At 33.1% G+C, this 21,896-nt stretch overlaps 1 protein-coding gene and 1 non-coding gene across 2 annotated transcripts; both read left to right on the top strand.

The window, feature by feature from the left end:
- The first annotated feature begins 3,161 nt into the window (after positions 1-3,161).
- On the top strand, positions 3,162-21,845 carry LOC140041062 (FYVE and coiled-coil domain-containing protein 1-like). The gene is made up of 18 exons (XM_072087442.1): positions 3,162-3,249; positions 4,488-4,617; positions 5,550-5,669; positions 6,501-6,613; positions 6,852-6,958; positions 7,354-7,573; positions 7,993-10,464; positions 10,574-10,714; positions 11,764-11,835; positions 12,011-12,058; positions 12,176-12,294; positions 12,715-12,802; positions 13,073-13,197; positions 13,518-13,763; positions 14,540-14,713; positions 15,357-15,513; positions 16,071-16,234; positions 19,858-21,845. The coding sequence occupies exons 2-18, from the start codon at positions 4,569-4,571 to the stop codon at positions 19,916-19,918; spliced, it is 4,476 nt and encodes a 1,491-aa protein (XP_071943543.1). The 5' UTR covers positions 3,162-3,249; positions 4,488-4,568; the 3' UTR covers positions 19,919-21,845.
- Positions 6,122-6,260, top strand: LOC140041271 (U4 spliceosomal RNA). The gene has a single exon (XR_011842879.1). It is a non-coding gene; the product is annotated as a U4 spliceosomal RNA (small nuclear RNA).
- Positions 21,846-21,896: the final 51 nt, after the last annotated feature.

Below are 21,896 nucleotides of genomic sequence, written 5' to 3'. Positions count from 1 at the left end.
ATGGGCACATCATATTTAGTTTGATAGTATAGACAGAGCTTAAGGATTATATTTAAAAAATGTTTTCTTACATTTTGAACGGAAGTATTTATTTGTTTATAAGCCCAATTTTCCAGTCTTAATTTTACATTTTGAAAAAAAGTATTTATTTGTTTATAAGCCCAATTTTCCAGTCTTAATTTTACATTTTGAAAAAAAAAGTATTTTATTTGTTGATAAGCCCAATTGTGCAGTCTTATTTTACATTTTGAACGAAAGTATTTATTTGTTGATAAGCCCAATTTTGCAGTCTTATTTTACATTTTAAACGAAAGTATTTATTTGTTGATAAGCCGAATTTTCCAGTTTAATAACAATGACCCCTTCCAAAGTGCTTATACCATATACATTTTACATGATATTGACCGTGGGTTCTTTACGCCTCTGATGCATTTGTTTTTATTGTACCTTTTTAATAAATTTTTATATGTTTAGGCCTAATCACACCCAATTTAATGAAACGGTCAGATTCCGATTTCAATTGAACGAAAGTAGTACTGTATTTATTATTCATTGATAAGCCAAGGGTCCCATGGCGTTAGCCGATATCTTGAGCATTTGACTCTTGTGTCAACCTGTAACACAAATCATTCTTCAAAATCTAAAGAAAGAACCTCACACGTCTTTTTTGTGAGTGATACACTATGGATATGCCCAAGGAAATAATATGTGGACATTACAAACAATCATAGGCCTACAGTAACAAACATAACATGGCTAATAAGCATAACATTCAGACTTGCTTGTTTTCTAGTGGATTTTTATTTACTTTAGCATGTAGAATAAAACTAGTAACAGTGGCTATATTAATAATTATACTGATTATCCTTGATGTTATCGCGTCTAATAATAAAATATTTTGTTGTTGATAAGCCCAATTTTTCAGCCTTGATTTTACATTTTGAACGAAAGTATTTATTTGTTGATAAGCCCAATTTTGCAGTCTTAATAATGACCCTTCCACAGTGCATTTTACATGATATTGACCGAGGGTTTTTACGCCTCTACAGCCACTGATCAATACCATAATTAATGTACTTTTTTAAATGAATATTGAAATGTTTCAACATACCCAATTAAAAAAAACGGTCCGTTTTCGAGTTCAATCTTTTGATTAGAAAGGTTGGAGTTTCATTTTGAACGAAAGTATTTATTTGATTGATAAGCCAAATTTCTAGTCCTAATGATTTGAGATTCAACGGGTTTTGCTTTCAATTGTATAATAATATAATTATATATATATATATATATATATATATATATATATATATATATATATATATATATATATATATATATATATATATATATATATATATATATATATAAATATAATATTAAGTACAATTATGAATTCACCAACACTTTCAGGCCCGGGGCCGAGTTTGTGTAGACCAGACTTCCATGCACAGCCACATGTTAAGGAATATGAATCTCTTTATGATTTTAATATGGTTCGAAATGATATTACACAACAACGATTAAACAGCAACTGTGCAAGAGTCCAACCATAGAGATATTATAGTGAACTATAATATCTCTATGGTCCAACTAATAAAATCGGAATGATCAATTAATTGAACATTTACAGCATAAGGCCCATACACTAGGACGATAACGATCGACGATAAATAGACAAATGTGCATTTTTAATACATAAACCAAAAGAAATATAAACAATTCCTTTGATGAAAATTATATTTTCACACGTCCAATCAAATGACGTCATGATTAGTAAGACCAATAATATCGTGACAATACAGCGATTTTATTGTTTTTATTTATCATGACGTCATTTGATTGGAATTTGAAAAACATTATTTTTATCAAAGACAGCATAAATGATTATCCTATAGGTCTAGAACGAAAACCTTTCTAATTTCTTTTGGTTTATGTAAAAAAAATGCATGCTATATATTTATCGTCCGTCGTTATCGTCATAGTGTAATTGGGCCTTTATACAAAAAAAATAAATTGATTACGAAGTTACATGTCATTTTCACCTATCACCAAAAAACTAACCTTTTCAAAACTAATTAATTGTTACGAAGCCAATTTATATTATATGTTTCATTAAAACTGAACTTTACGGTAAATGAAGAGTAAGTATCAGTTAATATGAATAATATAACTAGTAGGTCTATGAACTTGCGTCCAGACACAGAACTGTGACATTTACTATCATAAATGTTGAAACCACTTATAAAACCTTTTTTTTAAAGAAAATATAATTGTGTTAGGAGAAAGCTAATAAACAAATAGATAATGTACAAACCTTTTTCTGGATTAATTAATGGAGCAGGCGTTCCTAATAATCTGCTGCTGCTACCTAGACTGATTGTTCACCTTCTGACGATAATTGATTGGACCCCCCACGGCATCTGATAACCAACAAAAAAATTTACGAGGACTGTTTCAATGATTTAATATCTGACGGCGTATTATTATAACATTGGCCTAGATTGACAGTCAAAGAAAGTCATTGTAAATATACCTCCCTTTATGTTGACAGAGCCAAAATAAAGTTTTGACCATTATCGAATGATTATTTGACAGTGACTTATTATAATACCGGCCTGGTTGACAGCAAAAACGAAGTTATTATTTATTGATCAAGATTTTACAGATTTCCGTCTACATCTCAATAATACTGTATTATCAGCAAAGGCTTTCATATAGACTCTCTTCTCCCAGACGTTTTTTGGATCCAGCAGCTACCTATAAATTATATTCGAGTTTCCAAATTCACAAAACTGTCAGCCTTAGATACTAAAGCTACCGCTATGAAACAGCTTATTAATGAATGTGTCCTCCTGGGACATAGCTGGCTAGAGCCGCGGCGCGAAAAAAGTGAATCTTTTTTTTTTTCGAATTTATTTTCATGTTTTGGGGGACAACACAATATTTATAAGTTAGTGAATAAATAGATTATTATTAGCTGAATATCATGATGATGTATGCCATCATCGAATCATGGAGGTATGAAAAAATTACTAATTGTATATAATACTGTCCAATCCAATCGTGTATGTAGATTCATTGTCCAAATAATATCTGTCACGTCAACATCATACACACACCACCACCCATCCTCGGGACATCACATGACCATGTCAGTACGCGAACCATATTATTGATGATGTTTATCTCGCGTCGAATTCAAAACATCCGATTTATGCTGTTTTCCTTCTACTAACCTTAAAAAATTACGTAAATATTATATCCGAAATTGTTTATTTACATTCATAAGTTAGTTAAACCATCAATTGTATCCATTAGGTGTAATTCATTAGTCCTAGGCCCATTTTAGTTTACACTTGGTCTGATGATGGATAATAATGCAGGCCCGCATCAGCCCACTAACACTAGCTAGGCTAGATCCAGGCCAAACCTGCCAAACCGGGCCTAAAGAATAGAGACCCAGCTGGGCTGATTCGAGGGATTTAACCAGGGAGGTGAAAAAATAATCACCTCCCTGATTTCACAGTGTAGGCAGCTTAGTGTTTGTGCTTAGCCTTATATAGTATTAGTAGGCTGCTTTTGATAGAATGATCCGAATATTCTGCAAAAACTAGGCCTCCTAGGGCATAGGCTATAGGCCTAGAGCCTTCTTTCTAGAGAGAGGTTAGTTAGTCTGTAGGATAATTAATATTTATAATATATATATGCATTTTTTTGTTTTCCTTCATCAATCAATCTCTCCATCATCATGATTTGTAAAGTGATGGTAAAAAATATTATTATGATGTTTAATGATTATTAGTTAATTATAATGTTCTTCTAATTATGATTTAAAGCTAGATGCGCTACATCAATACATTTTTAAAATTTATGTATATCGTTAATCATCTAATATTAAAATATGGGTAGGTGGGCATTTATTTATCATTTATGAAAGCATGGGTTGGCCATTTTTTCAGCATTAATTAATAATTTCAATATAAAATTTAATGACAAAAAGAGAGATCGACGTTTCGGTACCATCATAGAACCATTTTCAAGATCAAGTGAATACAAAACAATAATAATTATGTGCACTAAGCACCAAAGTTGGTGACAGGAAATGCTAATTTGGGGCTAATTAAGTAATTAGCTCCTCCTACTGAGTTAGATAAACAATTTAGCTTTGATGGAATCCGATTGTTTATTGAGTGTAGGTTTTATCTCTTTGATCCACAACATCTCCTTAATTAGGCAATCAAACTTATTGTTGCATTTAGATAAGACTCTAAAGTATTCTGAGATATCACCAGTTATGCCATGTTGTTTTAGGTGATCGCCTATAATACTTTTGTTATGTTCATTAATGCGTTTGTAAAGGTGTCATTAATAATTTATATTGAATCAGTGATAATGATATTGTTTGCATTAAAAGATGCTGGCTGGTAGAAGGTGTGTAGCAATCCACAAGTTGGTTTGTTAATAACGCTCTTTCTTAATTGATATAGGCCTGCAGAACAGAATGTGATTAGTGAAGAAAGTTTGATTGTCTCCTTTTTCCAAACTTGTTTCTAAAGAAGTAAAACAAAATGGCCGCACAGGACCACCAAGCACCAAAAGTAGTGCAGGATTTACAAAGTATGGAATCTAGTTTATAATTATTTAATTTGCACATTTAATAGAATTTTTATTTACTACTGAATAAAGTTTTTTCTTAAGCTAGTTTGACAAAAAAGTGCCCAAATACGATAGTGATATGACATCATCATGTCCATATTATAGGCACATTTTTTTGTGTCACATAAAGTTTGATAGTGTAGACAGAGCTTAAGTTTGATAGTATAGACAGAGCTTAAGTTTGGTAGTGTAGACAGAGCTTAAGTTTGATAGTGTAGACAGAGCTTAAGTTTGATAGTGTAGACAGAGCTTAAGTTTGATAGTGTAGACAGAGCTTAAGTTTGATAGTGTAGACAGAGCTTAAGTTTGATAGTGTAGACAGAGCTTAAGTTTGATAGTGTAGACAGAGCTTAAGTTTGATAGTGTGGACAGAGCTTAAGTTTGATAGTGTAGACAGAGCTTAAGTTTGATAGTGTGGACAGAGCTTAAGTTTGATAGTGTGGACAGAGCTTAAGTTTGATAGTGTAGACAGAGCTTAAGTTTGATAGTGTGGACAGAGCTTAAGTTTGATAGTGTGGACAGAGCTTAAGTTTGATAGTGTGGACAGAGCTTAAGTTTGATAGTGTGGACAGAGCTTAAGTTTGATAGTGTGGACAGAGCTTAAGTTTGATAGTGTGGACAGAGCTTAAGTTTGATAGTGTGGACAGAGCTTAAGTTTGATAGTGTGGACAAAGCTTTAGCTTATTATTAGCTTATATTTATAACTTTTGTTGCTTAAATATTGAAAATATTAAATTTAAGACCAGTGTTATAATTTAACTAAATTTGATTAATTTATTTAATAAATCAGCAACATTATTTTTAGTTATAATGATAATTTAATATACTGAATATTTTTTTGTTGTTATCTTAAAAATACAATAAAATGAATATTATATACTATAAATTCACAGGTTGTGTTAAAGAGTTAAAGAATGAGTTTGATGAAAATAGATATCCAATTACGGATGACTCGGTCACGCTACAAAAGTTTTGTTCACGTTTGGAGTATCTTATGCAGGGCGAATTTAAAAGTGAGTTTTAATTTAATAACAGTTTAAAATATTGGTTTGTGTACTTCTCCAGTTGAAAGTCCAAAGACTGCTACAGGATTTGAACCTAACACCAGCTGTTTTAATTTAACTATAACATAGTATATTTAATATTGTCCTTGAATTAGTTAGGAATAACAAAAAGCTGATAATTTGCAGTAAATTGTCATAGCGCCCTCTATTGACAAACTACTCCTATTGAATATTCATAAGTAGATAAAATTAAGTTTTCATTAAAATAATAGTAATATAAAATATTGATTTAGGATAAGATAACGTTGGTTAGTTAAGATTTTCATTGAATTTAAAATAATAATGATATTAAATAACCAATTATATGAGACAATAAGAATATGTTGTTGGTATGTTTTATGACACCAATGTGCAGAGAATGGTTCGGCAGTACATATTACACTTTCTTCAGGTTGTTAGGCATCTTTGCGCAGAGGCGATATCATAGCCAATGAGGTTTATCCGAGGCGTGATTATTGCTAGTTGAAAACTTATCCCAATACCCCGCACAGAAGATGTGAAATACCGTCCCTGTGCAATTTTTGATGGTCTCCACGGAGCCCATAATAAACTATGATAAAAGCAGAATTATTAATTACTAATATATTACTTTATGTTAATTATCTCATTGTTGTGTTGTGGTTTTGTGAAATATTAAAGATATACTGTCTCCCTGAAAAATTAATTTTTACAATTATTTTGTATAAATAGTTATTCACTTTGACCATGTCTTCACATTTTTTTTTATTGTGAGGATATTATTTGCGTTTAGTTTATTGATGATTACTTATTATTTTTCAGTTCGATATTCGTTAATGGGATCCAAAAAAGAATACTGGGATTATTATGTTGAATGTCTAAGCAAGACGAAAGGCTTGAATGATGGCATCAAGTTTGTTAAAGCAATGTCAGAGGTACTATCTACAATTTCCATTAAGATAACTATATGCAGGCTGTAGCCACCAGTATGGTCCGTAAGGTTTCAACCACTTTTTCACTGAGGGCCTATCTTTGACAACTCATTGGCTTGAACAAAGATTGTTAACATTTCTTGCAAAAACCACACCACTTTTTTGTGGCTACATCAATGGTAGGCTTTTGTTTATACAGGCTGCTATTTTGATATTTTAACTTTCTCCATTTCTGTAACAGGTTCGGACATCTCTTGGGAGAGGGCGTGCTTTTATTCGTTACTGCCTGGTACATCAACGACTAGCTGACACACTTCAACAATGTTTATCCAAGAGAAAAGTTACAAGGTATAATATTTAAAGATCTATATCATAAACCTCCATTATCTACTGTACTATGCGCTATATAAGAACAGACTATTATTATTATTATTATATAGTGAAGCTGTAGATAGGTGGTTAACATGCTTGGCTTCCAATCGCAAAGTCCAGGGTTCAATCCTAACCTAGTGCCAGGGTTGTAATTCACGACTCTTTCAACTCCACTCACTAAGCCTGAGACTTAGTTTATAAGCACGATAAATTATTAAATAGTTTATCCATTCTGTAAATGGCGAGTTACTCACTGTTGGATGTGTATGAAATTAAGAAATAAAATAAACAATATATGTATATATAATAATTATATTGAGTAAATTTAAGTTTTTTTAAATTAATTTTAAGTACTTTTTTTATATTTCTAGTGATTGGTACTCACCGAAATCACTTCTCATGAATCCAAAACTGTCATCATTGTTGATAAATGACTTTTATGATCTGAATGAGGTACAATTTGATTTGTCACCAACGGGAAATGACCTTGATGCTGCGTGGCCGACATTTGCCAGAAAGACTTTCAGCCACGGCTCTCAGATGTGGCAACTACCCAGTAGGACCACTAGCATGAACAGTCTCAGCTCTCAGGTTTGTTTTCTCAATCGAAATTAACCTAAATATAAATATATGAGAGATATTAATATTAGAGAAAATAATAATGTTTATGTGGCGGTATTCACCATTCACACTAAGGGAAACACTTCTAAATGAATACAATTGAAGGGGAATATTTATTGAGTTAAGTGAAATACTTAATATTTAAGGGTAATATCTCACTTAAGTGTGATTGGTGAATACAGAATACTGGGCTTTTGAATTTAGTTTAAATTTATTCTGGATTTCTTGGTGGCCTGTTTTGACTGTACTGATATATTCATGCTCATAGGTTTGCAACATTGCATCAAACGGATAGTAGTTTAATTATATTATTATATTTAACCAGAATATGAAGGTACCTAAAATACACATGATAGAGTACATGACCATTTTGTTTTTATTTTGTTTAGGCTACAAGTGAGATCATGAGCACCAGTGTCCCAGAGGACTCTTCTAAGGCAGATTATTATTCCCAACTTCATAAAGATTTTCAAGAATGTGAGGAAATAAACAGACAGCTTCGCCAACAAATCCTATCCATGGAAACTGAAAATGAAGATTTGCATAAACTCGCTTTGGAAACTGAAGAGAGGTTGAGCAGGTTTCAAGAAGACGCTGAACGATTTAAACAAGATACGTTGTACAAGCTAGAAAAATCAGAAATGGAATGTCAGAAAAAAGGTGAACAAATGAATCAAATTAATTTAGAATTTCAGACAAGATTAAAAGAAGCAGAACAGATTAAAACAGATTTATGTGACAGGATCGAATGTTTAAACAAACAGCATGAAAGTCGTGAGAAATATTTTTCTAAAAGTGAAGTTGAATTTCAGTCACAAATTGCAGAACAGGACGTGCTTATTGGTAGTCTGAGATTACAGGTGACCAGCCTGACACAAGATCAGGAATCTTTGAATACGTTGGTATCGAAAAAGAATGAAAACATCACAGATTTAGAATCAAAACTTGCAAATTTTGAAGTGAAAAATATTGGACTTTTATCAAAAATGGAAGGAATGGTTGAGGAAAAGAATGTGACGGTATCCAGCCATTTTGATTCTGCAACTAAGGTGCATGAACTTTTATCAAGAGTTAATGATGTAGAAACAGAAAATTTAAATTTAAAAGGCACAAAAGAAGAACTTTCTCGTAAAGTAGAACTTCTTGAACAAAGGTTATCAGAAGAATCTGCTTCTGTATCAAATCTAAAGGCAAAAAACAGTGATTTAGAATACAATTGTCGAAGACAAATAGAAAAGGTTGAAATCCTGGAAAACTCTAAAAAAGAATTGGAAATGAAACTTGAGGAAACAAAAAGTTCCCTGTCTATGAAGGAGACAACCATGTGTTCCTTGTCTGAAGATTTGAAAAATGTTAAACAGGAAAAGAAGACACTTTCGACTGAGAGATGTGAATTAAAAGCGTCAAAAGAGGATCTTGCCAGCAAAGTAATTCAAACAGAAATCCAAGTTAAAGAATTAAAAGAACAACTTCTAAATTTAAAAACAATTTTCAGTCAGATTGATTCAAATGTAGAGGATGGGATGTCAGAGGATGATAATAGGGATAGAGTAGATGGTAGAGAAGAACCAAAAGATATTGAAGAACGATTGCAGAACATTGTCTTAGAAAAGAAGACACTTAAAGACAACCTACAAGCAAGTAATAATGCTATCCTTGTTGAAAAATCGCAATGTTCTCACTTGGAAAAACTTCTAAAAAACAAAACTGAAGAAGTTGGACGCCTGTTAGACCAAGTTCAAGAATTTAACAAGAAGGTTGATTCTCAGGAAAGTGCAATTTCAAACTTGCAAAGTACAGTTGAAGTTCAGAAGAAAGAGTTGTGTCTTCAAGAAGAGGAACTGACAAAGTTACAAACAGAAAATATCATTCTTAGAAATGACTGCGATAATCTTGTTAAAAAAGAGGAAACTCTTTCATGCCATCTTCAAGAGAAGGATAAAGAGCTGCTGGATCAGACTGAATCTGAGACAAAAACTCAAAATGAACTAAAAGCCATTGCAGAAATGTTGAGTACAATTGAAGCAGAAAAACAAGAATTGGTGCAGACTTTAACTAATAGAGAACAATCAATTTCTAATCTTAAAGATCAAGTTCAAACCCTAATTCAAAAGAAAGATGAATTGGAAAAAAACTTAGAAGCGATGGAGAAGTCTCTGGAGAAGGAATCGGCAACTACGAGAGAAATCCAAGAGACATTAGAAGAAGTCATTCAAGTTCAAGAAGACACCGCAGGAAATCAAGACAAGTTTGAAATATGCAAAGAGACGTTACAAAAAGAACATGAAGATAAATTGGCCTTTCTTCGAGAACAGTTTGATATGTTACAAGCCCAGTTTATTTCCATCAGTGAAGAAAAAGAAAAAATGGATGGAGACATGATGGCATTAGAAAAGGAGAAAACTACTTTTGAGTCCGAACTAAAAGAGTTGAAAGAAAATTCAGAAAAAGAAATTAATGAATTAGCGGAGAAAACAGAAATGTTGGTAAAAGAGCGAAATGAAATAAAAGATAAAAATGATACATTAAATGCAGAAATATTGGAGCTTACACAACTTTTAGAAACAGCAAAAACTGAAAATAAAGAAGCATTGTTGAAGTGGAGTGATTCTGCTGTTGCAGACAGTAAAACTATCGACGAAAAAGCTGTCGAAATTAAAGGCTTGCATGATAGTCTTGAATTCTTTAGTCAAGAGAATGCAAACACAAAAACATCACTTGAAAGTGTTAGTAACGAACTTGCAGATAAAACATCTGAATGTACAAGTTTGAAAAGTGAACTAGAAAGTCTGACAGAGCAGCTAAGTGCCATCAGGTTCCAAGCCAGCACTGATGTCATGAAATTCGAAGACACCCTGAAGGTAAATGACACTTTTGATTATTTAGATTTGTATGCACTGAATTACCTAAGCTCTGTCCACACTATCAAACTTTACGTGACAAAAAAATGTGTGGTTTTTATAACATTAGGAACACAAAGAACAAGAAGAAATCATCATTAGATTGAAAGTAAAGGAACAAGAACAAGAAAAAGTTGTTATCAACCTTGAGACTGATCTAGAAACTGTTCGGAGACAGCTTGAAGAAGGACGTCTACAACAAGCAGAAGAGGTATAATAATCGGTAGATAATCACATAAAATAGTTGGCTCTACCTTTCTTTTTCTCCCCATTAACCATTAGTACCCACAATGCAATTGTCCTCTTTGCAAATTCACACTGTTATACATCAACAGTACCAGAGGCGGATTTAGGGGGGCCGGGCCGGCCCCGGTCCCCCCTTTTGTAATATATATATTATGCACCCATTTACATTTACATTACACACGATTTTACAGGAAAAGGGGGTACAAATCAACATTAAAAATCGTTGAAATCTTCAATTTTTTGTAAAAGTTAAACCTAGTTCAACGATAAGATCGGTAAAACTGACTGACCAATCAAATAGTTCATAAATTACGTCATCATTGTTTGTGAAAAAAACGTACGCGCTGACAATTCTTGATTTTTTTAAACGCGACAATGTTTTTTGTAGGCCCTATTCTTTTAAAGTCTGATATTTCAAAATAACAAGTGTAAGTAAAACTAAATTTTAATATAAAAACAATTTTTATTTAATGTTTGTCTTTAGTGTAAAGACTAGATTAAAATATCAGCAAAAACATGTCCTAGGCTGGCTGGGTTGAAGCATCAAAACCCATAACTTTTTCAATTTTCACACGGGCCCGGCTGCATGTGACCGATCTTGGTATTGCAAAACTTTACGTCCATGTGTCCCAGCAACGATCGCGTAAAAAATGTGTCAACATTCGCGACGGGAAAACAGGCTTTAGGCACAACAAAAAACCAATAAAACCCACTATATTCCAATAATTATATGACAAAAATCGACTGGCCAAAACGCCTCAGATGCTATCTCCGGACGTCTAGAAAAAAAATTTCCAGGGGAGCATGCCAGACCCCCCTAGACGATTATTTTCCCATATCGGCCCCTCTTTATCAAAATCCTAGATTCGCCCCTGAGTACCCACAATACAATTGTCCTCTTCTCTGCACATTCACACTGTTATACATCACCAGTACCCATAATGCAATTGTCCTCTTCTCTGCACAATCACACAATTTTCTTCTAATTTCTAAAATATTTCTTGACAATGACAGCTTACTGTTGCAAACCACAAGTTAGTGTGTTGTAAAGAAGAACTAGAGGTGACGGTTACCAAGTCTCAAGAGGTATGTTATGTAAACATTTCATTCTGTCATGCTATTTAGAATCATATACTGTGACTCCAGACTAGGGAAATCTGGAAGTGCATATGGACTTCTCCTAAATTGTTTTTGACAGAACATAAATTTTAATTGACAAATAAAATCTACTAACGTTAACTTTGTTTCTCCATAAACATAGTTAAGCCGATTACTGGAGCAAGAGAAATCTACTGCAGCAAACCTGCGGGTAAGTATCATATTATGGTTTTAATTGTATTTGTACATTTATTATCAAATATAAATGTTTTATAAGATGTATGAACTGTATACTTGTACTGTATAATAATATTTCGCAACTTTACAGCATGATTTTGAAGTTCTTCGTGATGACAAAACAGACAGGGAGGTGAAATTGGAAACAAACATAACGCAGCTCACCACTGATAATAGAGATTTGAAGAAAAGACTTATCAAGCTACTAAGGTCTCATATCTTTTATTATAACATTTATTTAAATATACCTACACCATAAAACCCAGTAATACAGTACATTCAACTTTCCCAATACCGTACTCTCTAAAAAAAACTGGAAACTCTTCCAATACCAGACTTTTCTTGAAGTCCAATCTGTCCCCAATTAATTTTTACCATTAAAAACACATTCTGAATACAAGACTTTCTAGAAAATCAGACATATTTGGCCAGTCCAAAGCTGTCTGGTATTGGGAGAGTTATCTGTAATAATTTCTCAGTTACTTTACTTGAGTAAACAAGCTTAAAGTTAGTGGCCAACTCTACAATTTTCAAGTTCAAATAAGTGAGCTGGCTTGGAATATTTTTATTCATTCATATGAAAATCCTTGTTTTGAAGTGATTTTGTAACAACATTTTTTTTTGTATTAGAGAAAAGGATACACTGTGGCAGAGAACAGAGAAACTAGATTACATGTTGAAACAAAAAGCATCTGAACGTTGGTTAGAAGACAAGGATGTAAGTTACTTAAGCTCTGTCTACACTATCAAACTTTATGTGACAAAATGTGATGTGCCCAAATATGGACATGATGATGTCATATCACTACCATATTTGAGCATATCACTACCATATTTGAGCACATCACACTTTTTTGTCACATAAAGTTTGATAGTGTAGTGACAGAGCTGTAAAAAAGTAATGCATGTGTTAATTCTGTAATAATCTGCCACTAGATGGGCTTACACATGAGCCAGCATGTTAATGAATATTCATTATGTTTTGCAGGTTCTTAATTGTATGCAATGTGATGCAGAGTTTGGTCTGACAGTACGGCGCCATCATTGCAGACTTTGTGGACGCATCTTTTGCAGCAAGTGCTCTAATCATTTTGTGATGTCATCTTCTAGCAAGTAAGGTTATATTATGAATCCATTGGCATTTTGTTTAGTTTTATATTTTGTTTCTGTAATATTTATTCTGCCAAAAATACAAATCAACTCATCAAATCAAAATAATAATGGAGCGAAATATCTACTATGTGCCCATATATGGACATGATGATGTCATATCACTACCATATTTTGGCATATCACTACCATATTTGGGCACATCACACTTTTTTGTCAAACTAGTTTGACAGTGTAGACAAAGCTTCCAAATGTATGTTTACTACTAGTAACAGAAATACAAAATTATTCCCAATATAATATTTGTTATATTTTTTTTATAGTAAAAAGGTTCGAGTTTGCGAGCTGTGTTTTATAAAGCATGAGCATAACAAAGAGACTGATGGGCCTAGGTCAAATAGCATATCCCTATTGGTCCAGAGCGACGACGATGACGATGGTGAAGACAATACAAAGACTTATAGTGAACAAGAAGTTTATCAAGATAATTTAGCCAGGTCTAACTATTCACCTCAGAACCAAGAACAGTCACCGACTGAGAGTGAGATTGGGGGCAGTCTTCTCACAAGGTGTGTGGCCAATACATACTGTACCCAACTATGTAATGGGACCTTTCAATTTCTTTTATTTTATTTATTTCATGGATTACTTTATTCTTATGTGAAGCACATAGAGGCTTTATGAATTATGCTCTTAAAAGTCAAAATTATTATTATTGCATCAGAAACAAAAGGAAAAAACAAATAAAGTGTAATGGAAACTTTATTAATTAATTATTAATTAATTAATTATTAATTATTATTATTAATTATTATATAAACTGGTTGAAAGTTGTGTATTGATAGAGGCATATCCAAGATTTGTTTAAGGGTGGTGGTACTTTGACATATAATATTAATAGTCTGTCAAAAATAGATTTATTTATTTTCAGTTGTCAAAAGGAGAGTGTGTGCTTCTAGGTCAACCATCACCCTTGATAATTATTTTTGAAATAATAATAATAAAAATATATATTTATACTGGGTAACCTCTTCAAAGACTGGTCTCCCAGAGGGCCCAGTTGGTGATCAGTGGCTGTGATGTACTAATACACCGGGGTAACCCCCTACTCGTCTTGAAAGATGTACTAGGTTCTTTAAAGTGCACACGAGCTAGATGTGTACACTGGACATACGGTTTATGGTCCTTATCCGAGAAGACTCTTTCTACCAACAGAACCATGAAGTGAATGAGCCTCGAACCCCTGCCAATGTTATGACTACGTAATTACGGTTCTTCTGTCTTAACCACTCGGCCACTCACTCACTAGAAATAATAATCAATATCTTCCAATTTTTATTTACAGTGATCAACACATTCAGAATGTTCCCAATTCACCATTGCTACAGAGGTCCCCAGCAGGCACTCCTACCAAGGCAGAAGGAGATGAGTTCTCAATCATAAGTGAGGATGAAATCAGCGTGATTAGAGTTATTGAGGATGATGACGAAACACAGACAAGAACAGTTAACGAAGAAAGGTAACTGCAGTAGAGCACCTACTATACAGTAGTTTGGGTTCCAGACGGAGTTTTTACTTAATATTAGTGAAAAGATAAATAAATTCATATGTATACTACTTGAGCAGACAAAAATTGAAACGTTAACTGGTGGACTAACATAAAAAAGACCATAAATACAGACTTGGGTCAAGTCTATAGATCACCTATTAAGGGGACACTATCCTGTGAAATGAATCAACGGCAATAATAATAATAATAATAATAAGATTTATAGCGCATACATATCCACAAAGTGCTCAAGGCGCTAGTGAAAGCCATGAGAAATGCAGCCATGAAACTAAAAACAACAACAAAATTTTGCAAAACGGAAAAAAAAAGGAGACCAATCGAACAGCTATTATAGGACACCCTATAAGGAGACGCTTTGTACAGTAGGTGTCCAAATTTGCCAAAGTTCTACTAAAATTCAACCAATTTGCATAAGAAGCAGATAAATAAGAAAAACCAGTATAATAATTAATATTTTTTTTCGTCAATTACAGGAAAGATAAACTATTTAGAATAATTTATCATGCTTATAAACTAAGTCTCATTTAAGGCTTAGGATTGGAGTTAAAAGAGTTGTGCGTTACAACGCTAATGTTGACTTTCTGTCTTACAGTTTGGTTATGTGGGATACAAAAACAGTAGCAAATATTGAGGAAAACTCTGATGAGTTCATTGAACTTGACATTGATGCCGGAGTTGGTCACGGAATCCCCATCATGGTGGACGAACCTGGAGTAAGCATTTTGTGGGAGTTTAAATCAAGTCCGAAGGTAAACAACTGATTATAATGCTTTTCAGTTAAAATAAAAATAATATCATACCAGCAATGGGAAATTTATTAAGGGTTTTTCACACCTAGGCTATGAGTGCTTACTTACTAAACGCAGGGGCCCCTGAGCAGTGTCCTGAGGAAAAAACAGGCATTTAAATATGTCGAAAACGCCCAAGGCCTACAGCAGTTCCTCACAAGGGGCCTTAGCCCTCTGTGTTACGCCACTGGGCGATAATATCACCCAGCTCGATTCACCGGACCAAAACCGTGCTGGAACAGGTGTGAAAGACACTTTAAGGTGTTGAAGTGCAGTATATGGAGAGCCATCTCGATAGTGCTTTGCACTCATGGCAATCCTCAGGGTGCTGCACCGCTGTCTTGTTGTTTTGTATTTTTGTGCCTGAAAATTGAATAAAATAAATAAAAATAAATAAAATAAGATATCGTGAGTCAACCTTTATCTCACTACCAAATTAGACAGAATCTGGTCCAATAATATACGACTACTGCTGAATTGAATGGTCTAGTTGAATTTTCACATTTGTTGTTTTTCAGAGTGTCGCTTTTGCTGTGCTGTTTCAAGGCATGTCAGAGGGTGCTGCTATAGAGGAGCTGATTCCACTATGTCGGTGCAATTCTCATCGTGAAGCTATTCAGGGTGAATTGACCACCAAACAGGCTGGAACGTACACTCTGGTCTTTGACAACTCCTTCTCACGGTTAGTAAAGTAATTGTATACAAGAAATAACTATAGACAACAATGTATACTGTATATGCATCTTTACTATGTCTTTCCTATAGACAAATATCATATCATTTATTGCACCAAATTTCAAAATACAGTGGAAAGTAAGAAATAACAAGGCCAACAGCCATAAGTCGCGTGCTAAAACGCATAGTGATACCGGACCAACAGACAGACCGACCGACCGACATAATGAACTATAGAGTCGCGTCCACGCGACTAAAAACAGTACAAAAGTAAATCAATGATGCAGGATCACCTGAAAGTTATAAATAAAAATAAACCATCGAGAGGCTCTCTACATCGAAATACTTACATAAAATGAATAACACACATAAAAAACATGAATTCCTATAATGTTGAGATAAAAAAGTAACATTCTGCAATCGCATTTATATAATACTATATACAAATACATAGCCTACTGTCTTGTAACCTATTCACAGTGGTTAAGTATTTTTATGTATGGTATAAAGTATCTTTATACAAATCTATCATACGTCCCATGCCGTGTTCCTTCCCTTTACCAGCTAACCCGTCATATATAAAGCTATAGCGGGTCGGCCAACCTCAATTTTCACTAGTGACAACTAACCTTGGTATCAAAGTAAAGAGCTGCGATTTACGAGAGCCAGTTGCAATAAATCACAGCTTGTGGTCCGACAGTGCAAGATAAACAGATACAGTGTATATAGCAAACAAAATAAAATAAATGTTTCCGTAAAGAAAAAAATAAAAGTATTCATACAGTTGTATTCATTATAAAAAAATATTGTTTTTACATGTTCGAATCGTGAAAATCGGTTAAGTTTACGTGGAGCTAGAAGAAAGTTAAAATACATTTCAATCATGTCAATGAGCGTAGTGATAGTAATTCCTCGATGATGCATGCACTAGGCCTACATAAGACGTAATGCTGTTTTAGTATATCTATTTGTAACACTTAAATCACGTTATTTTGCAGTAAATATTGTTATATTATAATGTCAATATTATGATTATATTAATTATTGAGAAAAAACGATTTAATTTATTTTGATGTAATAAAATTTCCGAACTATTTTTCTTGTGCGTAATTAAGTGACCGAGTCGCGCGGCTGCTAAGAAAAAATACAATTTGTGGTCGCTGCACAGTACACGTGGTCGAGAGCATGTAGATGGTTTACTTGATTGAATGGCGTATTAATTTTATATATAACAGGGCTCGAAATTCACGCTAGCAAACTAGCATTTTGCTAGTAGATTCTTGATAATTGGTAGTTGAAAATGTCAAAACTAGCAAATGTTTGCTAGTGTAAGTTTAGCTTAGCCGCCGATCGCTATGTCGACAACGGCTAAATAGTAATAGGAACCAATTTGGTAAAATCAATTGTTTCATTTACGCGCCAGCCAATTTACGCCAAGAAACGCGAATAGCACCGTGAATCATGTGGCAGCATAGATGTTAACGATGTGCATTATAAACAGCAAGCTTTTTCCCAACATATTAAATCATGTGCATTTAGTAGGTCGCTGAGAATTACATCATCAGTCATGTGATTACAGAATACGCAATTATCAATTTAGGGATTTAACAAAATCAATATTTTGCCTACACAGTGGTCGAAGCGCGTGTTTAATATGTTCGTAAATAGTAAACAACCCCATACTTAATGGACTCTACCAATTTTGTTTACGATGATCTTCCGCTCGAGAAGATAGTCTCTCCTCGGCACACCACGAGGTCCTGTGCGATTGGTTTCTTATGCCTATTTGTTTTACCTGTGGAATAATTACACACACTTTTCGCATCACAACTTTAATTACTGATTTACACAGCCTAGCAATGGGCAAAGGATTCATCAAGGAAGAATACGTTGAATAAAAAATCACTTAAGAAATGCCCTAAGCTGTTTTCAAACTAATAATCTAAGACTAATAATTGAGACCAACATCATGCTTCTCTCGCGGTAGGATAGATGAGTCGATCGAGAGACGGCGGACCATGGATGGCCGATGAGTGAGGCGGGCGTAGCTTGGACGGATTAGTTAGGGTCTAGCCTCAGCCTACACTACAATTTTGCTCGGTGGCAATTAAATTTATAATTTTAATTACGTCTGGATATAAACAATATAAAACACAGTTTTGTTATCGGCAATAAAATTTTATACATACAATTTTGTTCTGCTTAAAATTATAAAAGTTTGACGTTTCGACATAAAAAAAGTGGGCCGAAACGTCTCGGGACGAATCGTCCATAGGCCGAAACGCCCCTGATTTGGCTAGCATGAAAGCTAAAAAAAATGGATAGTACAATGTTTCAATTGGGTAGAAAATTGCAATTGGTAGAAAAATGTTTTAATTAGGAGTTGAAATACCTATAAATGACAATAACATATTCAATATTTTATTCACTTTTTCAAGACAATATTTTATCTCTGCCAAGGAGGTGTATGTAGTCCCATAAGATATTTACTTTGACCAAAAATTGGATAAAAAAAAAACAATTTATAGAAAAAAAAAATCAAATTGACTGAAAGTCAATGGTTTTTGATTGAATTTACCTTTTTATTAAAGAGAAAACATTTTTTGCATCTGCAAAATTGCGTATTTAAAAAATAAATAAAATATTCATTTTTCATGTTTTTGGGTGACAATACTGTACATATATATATATTATAATAAAGCACATATTATTATAGTAGAAAAAGAAATCCTATAATACAAACATAACACCAGAGCTAATGAATTTAGAAAGTAGTTCCAGCTTACTTGGTAGAGAGCACTAGCTGACCTTGCTTAAGCAATAAACTTCCTAATCTAAACAAGCTATTATCGTAATCCAATTAAAATGCAATTAACAGTCCTAGACCTTAATCCCTAAAATGATGGTCAGAAATCAGCAAAATTGGTAAAGGGAAGGAACACCTCATGCTCACCTTGAATATTGTTCCGCAATTTTCAATTCAATTTCTCCATGTCAGGCCCGTCGAATCGACACTGTTCAACGGAAGTTTGTTCGATTCCTGTCTTATAACTGTGTTAATTTTGCCTTTTCCATTGATTCTGTCAGCAATCGTCGAACGATATCTGATATGGTTTTTTTATATAATATTTTAAATTCTAAATATGACTGTTCATTAATTTCACTATTTAGTTTAAATGTTCCTGGTCGTACACGAAATAGACATTTATTGCATATTCCTTTTAGCCGTGTCGACTGTACTAAGAGGGGACTTTTTCATAGACTACCTTATACATTTAATAATCTAAATAGCAATCATATCGATATTTTTAATGATAGACTTGGTTATTTTAAGAGGACGATTATGTGTTCACTTCTTGAACAGCCTGCATAACCTGTTTTAATTGAAATTGTTTATGGCATGCCAATCTATGTTTTATATATATATATATATATTTTATCTGTATTTTATTGTTAACCGTTTTTTATGTTGTATTGTTTTATGTTTCAAACCTGTTAGTGGCGGTATTTATCGCTGTTGGTTTTGATTGAATAAAATAAAAAAATAAAAATAAAATAAAAATATGTATTGTTCTTATTTCATTTTTAAAAGTGACTTGGTTTATAGTGTGTTTATTCCTTTCTTCACAGATTTACAGGCAAGATTGTCAAGTATCGTTTGCAAGTTAAAACAAATGAAGCAACATACTAAACCTCACTCACTACAGGGCTGTAGCCAGCATGACTGCGCCTCGTCTTCAATTTCCAATTTTCATCACCCACCCTAATTAAATTCCTCAGCACACTGATCTGGCATCAATAATTTTATATTAATAATTATATTTAAAGCATCTTTGCCTCGTCAATTTTTACCTCTCTGTGGCCTTGCACTAGTCCAACACAACACATTTTTATTCAGTTGTCCAGTATTGATACCTAATGATTGTGTAACACTATGCGGCTTAAAATGCTTGCTTTTAAATCTCAGAATTTATACTTTATATTCATCCAATGCAGTGCACTGATTGGGTGTTCAACATCACATGACTTTATAAACAGACAGTAAATAAGTGACCATGTTTTAATTCAATAAACAAATCTGAATTAAGTTTTCTGATTTTCACATTTTTTCGGGGGTAGGCCGGTAGATAGTAAAATGGTTAAAAATCATTCAGTTAGTGCTGTATTTTTTTGTTCATAGCAAAATGAGGCTTATGGTTGGTTCCCACTAGAGACGCAACATAAGGGATTTAACCAATCACAAGCGATGGAATTATTAGACTATCGCTTGTGATTGGTCGACAGGTTTGCATTGCTTCTACGTCCTTGCTTTGCATCCTGAGAACCAAGCCCAAGAATGCAGAACAAAAGATTAAAATAGTTCTTTGATTAGAAACGGTAGCTCAAGTTATGTATTACCGTGTTGGTTCATTAAAGATGTATTGTCCCTTGAAACACAAAAAAGGAAAAAAAAAATATTCTAAATTTAAATTGGCCATACCAAAGTAATATTAAAGTTATTCACTTTAAGTCGAAAATTCGAGCCAAAAACAACAGTTTACGTAATTAACAGGTAAATTAATTAGATTACATTTCATCTGAGAAATCGTCGCAAGCGAAAGTAAACAAAGATTTCAAACCATGAGTATGCATTATGCATGATGCTAATTAGGATTGTTTACAACTCATCACGGTTGAGAAGGTGTTTTCACACAGATCGCGAGGAAGTTTTATGATTATGCAAACAGAGTAGCCAAACAAGTGCATTGCATTATGGGATATGTTTTGATTGAAAACTTTGACTGGAAGTCAAAGTTATTTTTTGAACAAAAAAACATCTGTATTTCGGTTAAATTATTTTTTTTTTTACTAATTTTATGTGAAAGTTAATAACTATTATGATACTTCAAAATGACCCACTTTTTTTCGAAATAAAAAAAAAAAAATTTTTTGGGAATTAGTCAAAGGGACAATACATCTTTAACGGTAGCTCAAGTTATGTATTACCGTGTTGGTTCATTAAGCAGGTTGATTGCCATTGATTATTGCCTTTCACTCTCAGGACTCAGGTTCTTCCAGTATAGTTTTAATTTTTAATGAATTTGGTATCCTAGCTATTATCTTTAAAAGGATTAAATAAATGACATTTTTTGTTTTCTAGTTTGTTCAACTTTCTGTAGGCCTGCAGTACTACTGTAAATATTAATGCAAAATTATTAAAATCTTACTTGGCATTTTGAAATGTTAACTATAGGCCAACAAGTTGTGCTATTCACGATTGAGCCCAGATTGTGTTCAGAAAATTGTAAAGTACTGTAATGAGTTTTTGTTGTATCATAATTTTGTAATGCTTCATGCATTCTCTTTATTCAAATTTAGCATTATTAAATTTAATATAATCAGGACATAAAATAAAAAGTTCTCAAATACTGTTTGTGTATTTACTTATTTCAATAAATAAATCAAAGAAATAAAAACTATTATATTTAGATTATTTAGAAATATTGTATATGCAGGTATATGTATATACTAAATTATTAAATACGGTAATTAAATCTGAAATATTTAAATATAAAGCTCGCCTCAGCAGCATTCATTTTTATTTATTCAAATTTAGCATTATTAAAATTAATATTAATCAGGACATAAAATAAAAAGTTCTCAAATACTGTTTGTGTATTTACTTATTT

The sequence above is a fragment of the Antedon mediterranea genome, chromosome 2 (genome assembly GCF_964355755.1).
Source record: "Antedon mediterranea chromosome 2, ecAntMedi1.1, whole genome shotgun sequence".
Taxonomy (NCBI): domain Eukaryota; kingdom Metazoa; phylum Echinodermata; class Crinoidea; order Comatulida; family Antedonidae; genus Antedon; species Antedon mediterranea.
Note: the sequence above shows the minus strand (reverse complement) of the source record. Positions and strands in the feature narration are given on the sequence as shown.

Bases quoted from the DNA above. Each gene is read 5' to 3' on its own strand.
- LOC140041062 (XM_072087442.1), top strand. From the start codon at position 4,569: ATGGCCGCACAGGACCACCAAGCACCAAAAGTAGTGCAGGATTTACAA. The intron at 10,715-11,763 runs GTATAATAATCG...TGACAATGACAG, and splicing joins GTCTACAACAAGCAGAAGAG to CTTACTGTTGCAAACCACAA. The intron at 12,295-12,714 runs GTCTCATATCTT...TTTTTGTATTAG, and splicing joins AGACTTATCAAGCTACTAAG to AGAAAAGGATACACTGTGGC.